Source organism: Triticum dicoccoides, chromosome 1A (assembly GCF_002162155.2).
Source record: "Triticum dicoccoides isolate Atlit2015 ecotype Zavitan chromosome 1A, WEW_v2.0, whole genome shotgun sequence".
In the NCBI taxonomy this organism is placed as follows: Eukaryota; Viridiplantae; Streptophyta; class Magnoliopsida; order Poales; family Poaceae; genus Triticum; species Triticum dicoccoides.
The window spans coordinates 542,795,998-542,801,883 of NC_041380.1; the positions used below are offsets into that span (position 1 = coordinate 542,795,998).

General features: G+C 56.0%; 2 protein-coding genes across 2 annotated transcripts in view; both read left to right on the forward strand.

Annotated features, from left to right (window-relative positions):
- The window catches only part of LOC119287450 (protein cereblon-like), a 10,672-nt gene extending 9,159 nt beyond the window's left edge, over nucleotides 1-1,513 (forward strand). Inside the window, exons 9-10 of the mRNA XM_037566997.1 lie at nucleotides 735-898; nucleotides 1,015-1,513. Of these exons, the coding sequence (XP_037422894.1) occupies nucleotides 735-898; nucleotides 1,015-1,174 (324 nt within the window). The 3' untranslated portion in view covers nucleotides 1,175-1,513. The remainder of the gene's footprint in view (nucleotides 1-734; nucleotides 899-1,014) is intronic.
- A 966-nt stretch (nucleotides 1,514-2,479) lies between these two features.
- On the forward strand, nucleotides 2,480-5,471 carry LOC119287456 (probable pectinesterase 53). The gene is made up of 5 exons (XM_037567008.1): nucleotides 2,480-3,211; nucleotides 3,297-3,486; nucleotides 3,565-3,771; nucleotides 4,750-4,985; nucleotides 5,080-5,471. The coding sequence occupies exons 1-5, from the start codon at nucleotides 2,763-2,765 to the stop codon at nucleotides 5,225-5,227; spliced, it is 1,230 nt and encodes a 409-aa protein (XP_037422905.1). The 5' UTR covers nucleotides 2,480-2,762; the 3' UTR covers nucleotides 5,228-5,471.
- Nucleotides 5,472-5,886: the final 415 nt, after the last annotated feature.

Consider the following 5,886-nt stretch of genomic DNA (forward strand, 5'->3'; position numbering starts at 1 on the left):
GGGCCTGCAGGAGTCGCCGGCGAGAGATGCACCAGTCACTGGAGATTCACCACGTGAAGCCAAAGCAGTGCGCTAGCACAACGTCAAGGCATCAGCACATACACGGCCAAACAGGAGCTAGCTTGCACGGGTGGCGACTGGATCCCACGAGCGGACGTACAAGCAGCGGATTGATCTGACAGGCGCCGGCTGCTGGACAAGCCAGACTCCTGCGGGAGGAGAGCGTGTAGATCAGGAGGGCAGCGGCCGGATCCACGGGTGAACGCAGCACGCCGACGGCGCGTGACGAGGAGACCTTCGGGCGAGGATGCTTCGGCCGGATCGGAACAGGGCAGCCGGGATGTAGCACGAGTTGCGGCGTGCGAAAAAGAAACCCTAGAGCTCTAATACCATGTTAGGAAAGCAACTTGTATTATCATGAGGCCATAGGCCGATATATATATACATGTACAGGTGTGGAACATATGCAGGAAACCCCTTATACAACGGGATAAATACAAAGGGGTACATGACTTATATTATAACTCTAACAAGATTAACATGTTCCAACAAGGCTTGGTCCAAAGTTGCACCCAGATACTTGGGTGCTGTTGCCTCTTGCAGCTGCTTGATGAGTAATGGCATTAATGTAAAACCAAGTTGCTTCTAATTTGTATTGCTCATGTATAGCTAAATCAAATAATTTGAAGATTATGCCCATTACTCTATTCTGACATGTATGTTAATTATGGCAGTCTGAAATAGCAAAGCACAGTGATGTGGTGGTGATGTCTAGCGATGGGCCTCTCGGTACTTACGTCAACAATCATGGGTACGTGCATGCAACGATTACTGTGAACAATGCAACGGGGCTTGCTCTAGAGGGGGAACCCACAGAAGAACACAGCTGGTTTCCAGGGTATGGGCCTTCTTCACGACTCTTGTTTATCTTCCAGTCGCCTCCGTGTTTATTGTACGATCTTTGAATGTGAGATCAAACCATAAGCACATTTGTCTTGCTATATATATGTGCAGATACGCTTGGACTATCGCGTCGTGCGTGCCCTGCGGTTCCAACATAGGCTGGCGGTTCAGTACCACCAAGAGGCATCTGCACCCGAAATCCTTCTGGGGGATCCGCAGCTCCCAGATCGCGGATGTTGTAGATGTAGAACAACAGCAGGAGGAAGAATGATATGCCGCCCTCCGTGTACAGCCAACCCTGCCTTGACTTGTGTCGTCTTCTTCCGTTTCCGCAGACATAGAACCTCTCTTGTTTTTCTAGCCTAGCCCCATATATACCCGCCTTTCGCCCTCAGAGTGGTAGCCAGTGAAGTTCCTGGGAGACTAGCGAACCTATCTTCTTGACTGTGTTGTGTGCGCGCGTAGTCCGTTTCAGAAATTTTCTGAGATGCACCTAGGCTGGATAATAAGTTTTCCGGATGCTAAACAAAGCATGTCTGTGGAAGTCTGCCTGTACTTAAATAAGTGCGTTATGTTGGAAAAAGAAGTCTAGCTCCATTTGAGATGATGATGCTTGGAAATGTCAAATGTGGCTGCTGTGCAGATCTGGGCAAGTGCGTGCGGCTTCGTGGAGAAGAAAGTATAAAGGCTGCACTTGCCATACCCTGTACGGTAATGCAGTAGAGTATATATCGGTGTAGTGGGGAAGTGGCCCTGATACCTGAGTGAATGAGTGGTAGCTCCACAATTTACCCCATCACCATGCTTGGTAGCACCGAGCTGGATGGATGCAGCAGGGTCGCCGGCCCAGCTGAGCTAGCGCAAGTGGGGAGTAGCCAATGCATATGGAGCGTGTAGTGTCGGTTTGCTCCAGCCAGTATCTATGGAACCGGTAGCGATTCGGCCGGTATTGCAATACCGCTTTTCCTTCTGTAAAAGCGAGAGAGACCTGACGCTCACGGGCGGCACAAGCTGACAGTTGACAGTAGGAGAGAGGGGGAACCAACAGTGACAGAGAATGTGCGCTTCCCTGCGCCTGCATGTTGATTGCATTTACGGACGCACAGAGATCACTTGATTGACGCTACTAATACGAGGTATGGGTGGCTGTAATATAACTGTGTAAAGCTGCAAGGATGGTGCAGGCTGTACGACTTTTATGTATGGTTGGTTGGGAATCGACGCGCATGCAATGCAGCGCAGCTCGGTCGACGCCGGGCAACCCACCAGCGTTGGATATCTTCTTCCCGGAAGTGGAAATGCTGGCAAATCCGTTTCAGAAAACACTGTTTTCGGTCATTATATAGTTTATTACTGGAAGAAAAGGTGTGTCTACTAGCAGCGCTCATCACCCACGAGAGCCACGTCGGAGGTCGTGATGCCGCCACGGAATGGCAACACTGCTCAAAACAAAGTAAACCACGGGGCCGCGGTTAGCCACCGTAAGTACGTACAAGGCTGGTTTGCCTTTCCGGATAGGACACTGGGAGACAGAGGCGAACGAAGGGCAAGACGAAGACGAACGAACGAACCGCTCTGCTAGATGCGCGCGCACGCCCACGCCCACACTAGAGCCAACCAGCACGAACAGCGGGCTCTGCTCCTGCTCGTGCTCGTGAGCTGTGTCATTCCATCGTTCCTTCGGAACAGGGCGCCCGTGATCTCCTTAAATTCCCCCCGCTCCCCGATTAAACCTGACACACCCCCTTGTAGCCTTGCACCCAGCTAGCTGCCGGTGAGGTGAGTGACCACCGCGACAGCCAACAGCACCCATCGGCTGCTGCCATTGGCGTACGTGCGTGCAGCGCATTGTCGCGGCAATGGCGGTGTCGGCGTCGTCGTCGGGGGTGCGGGCGCGGGCGAGGTTGCTGGCGTGCGTGGCCGTGGCGGCGCTGCTGCTGCTCGCGCCGGGCGACGTGGACGCCGGCCGGCATGGGCACGGGCGGGGGCGGGGGCGCGGGAGCGGGAGCGTGGCACACAGGCATACCAAGGGCCTGCGGCCGGGGAAGGCGAGGCCGTACCCGGCGAACGCGACGGCGGCGGAGGCGATCGAGCGGAGGTTCACGCGGTGGGTGCGGTTCATGGGCGGGCTTGACCACAGCGTGTTCCAGCGCGCGCTCAACCGCGCGCTGCTCCCGTCGACGCGCACGATCGTCGTGGACAGGACGCCCGGGGCGGGAGACTTCACCACCATCCAGGCCGCCGTGGACTCGCTCCCGCTCATCAACCTGATGCGCGTCGTCATCAAGGTCAATGCCGGCACCTACACGTACGTGCGTGACCTGACCTCGCTACCATACTCGTCGATCGTTCTCTTTCGGTGCTCGGCGTCTGACGATGCGGCGGTGCTGCAGGGAGAAGGTGAGCATCTCGCCGCTGCGCGGGTTCGTGACGGTGGAGGGCGCGGGCGCGGACCGGACGGTGGTGCAGTGGGGCGACACGGCGGACACGGCCGGGCCCTGGGGCCGCCCCTTCGGCACCTTCGCCTCCGCCACCTTCGCCGTCAACTCGCAGTTCTTCGTCGCCAAGAACATCACCTTCAAGGTGCGTGCGTACTCGGAAGGCTTGGCCGGCCATGGCGACATGACATCGATTGATTGATTTGTGGGTGAAACTGTGCAGAACACGGCGCCGGTGCCTCGGCCGGGCGCGCTGGGGAAGCAGGGGGTGGCGCTGCGGATATCGGCGGACAACGCGGCGTTCGTGGGGTGCAACTTCCTGGGCGCGCAGGACACGCTGTATGACCACCTGGGCCGCCACTACTACAAGGACTGCTACATCGAGGGCTCCGTCGACTTCATCTTCGGCAACGCCCTCTCCCTCTACGAGGTGCGTGCATCATCTCTTTCTCTCATTCTCCGTCTCAAGCAAGCTTGCACAGACATTCCTCTTAATTTCTCAAGCAAGCTTGCAATTCGAGTCAACAGAGTATCTTTGCTCGGCCTGACTTGTCGGTGTGTCGACTGCCACTGTACGTCCGCCCGAGCCCTGCATAGAGCACAAAGAGGTGGTGGCATGTCAGTACCCGCCGGGGCTGGGCCACAGCAGAGCATCCAGCTCCAGCGCGCATGGCCTACCAGTGTCCCACGTAGAGTCACGTACGTGTGCACGGGTCGGTCTTGAGCGTTCTCACACTGTTAAAACACAAGACAGTGTTCCTGTCACAGTGACAGTACATTCCTGGAAGGGAATAGGACGTGGCTAGTAGCACCGTGAGCCCGTGACGAATATTTGTCCCGCCAGCAGCCCAGGCCGCCCTTCTCGCTCTGGGCCAGACACGATCTCGTTCCGTGGCAGGCACCGCTCCCGATCCATGTCGTGCCGTGGCTGGCGCCCGTGCCCATGCCATGCTGCGAGACACGATCTCGTCCCGTGGCGGATGGATGCTGCCTGCATGCATGCTGGGTCGCGGCCTCCCGTACGTATCCGTCTCGTTTCTGTTCGTCCGCCGTGCATGCTGGGACAAGACAAGATAGAAGGGAATGTAGATTTCCATTAATTAATGGCGGTTTTGGTTCTTGATGGCAGTGAGCCATTGTCGCGCCGCTTGTATCGTTGCGGAATGTAGCTTTCTGCTGGCGGCAGGTTCCCCGGCCCCTCCATCTAGGGCTTGGCCCCAGGTGCCGGCGGCTAGCTCCGGCCCGTGACGGAGGAGCTGGCTGGCTAGTTGGTGCCGTGCCTATCTATCTGCTTGCCCTTAGCTTAATTAGCTCGACATAAAACTTTGGTAGCCAATCAGTCAGTCACTAGCTAAGCTAACCTGGGCGTCCATGGCATGGCGGCATGCGTTTTGGGGAATGCATACAGGGTTGCCACGTGCACGCGATCTCGCCGCACTACGGGGCGCTGACGGCGCAGAACCGGCGGAGCATGCTGGACGACACGGGGTTCTCCTTCCTCAACTGCCGGGTGACGGGGTCGGGGGCGCTCTACCTGGGCCGCGCCTGGGGCACCTTCTCCCGCGTCGTCTTCGCCTACACCTACATGGACAACATCATCATCCCCCGCGGCTGGTACAACTGGGGCGACCCAACGCGAGAGATGTACGTCTCTCCCTCTCTTCTGAATGCCATCTATGTTCCTCTGGCGCAAGTGCAACTGGGCTGACGTCTTTTCCTTTTCTTGTTGGATGCGCAGGACGGTGTTCTACGGGCAGTACAAGTGCTCGGGGCCGGGGGCCAACCACGCCGGCAGGGTGGACTGGTCCCGGGAGCTCACCGACGAGGAGGCCAAGCCATTCATCTCCCTCAGCTTCATCGACGGCCTCGAGTGGCTCAGGTTGTAGCAGCGGCCGGATCCAGGCAGGGGCAACCGCAAGTTAATGAGTAATGACTAGCAGCAGAGTAACTTGGTTTGGCTGCAGCATTTGCAGCTGAATCCATTACGAGCACGCATGGCCATCTCCGGCCTCCGGCTCCTTTTTTTTGGCTTTTAGAAGTGGGATGTGAATCACACCACATCGGTTCGTTTTAACAGTTGTTGTGAGCTCTGACGAACACAGCAAACAGTGGCATGCACCTTGTGTTCTCTGTCCAGTGATACTTGTGATTTTTTGTAAGAAAAAAACAGTCGTGACGAGAAAGACTCAAAAGAGACACACTAGTGCAGAACCGGGCAATAGCATCGGTTCGTAAGGCCCTTTAGTGTCGGTTTGGTAACCGGCGCTAAAATGTAGGCACTAAAGCCCCCCCCCCCCCTTAGTACCGGTTCAACACGAACCGGGGTTAAAGGGCAACCACGTGGCACGAGTCAGCTTCGGGGGCAGGGAGCCCTTTAGTACCGGTTGGTGTCACCAACCGGTATTAAAATGTTGGGGGGTTTTGGGTTTATGATTTCTTTTTCATTTAATTTTGTGTTTTTCATTTAATTATTTTTCGCTTGCTGGTATTTTACGATACTACATATTGTACACGTTATGCATATATATAAATAGAATTTCTAATA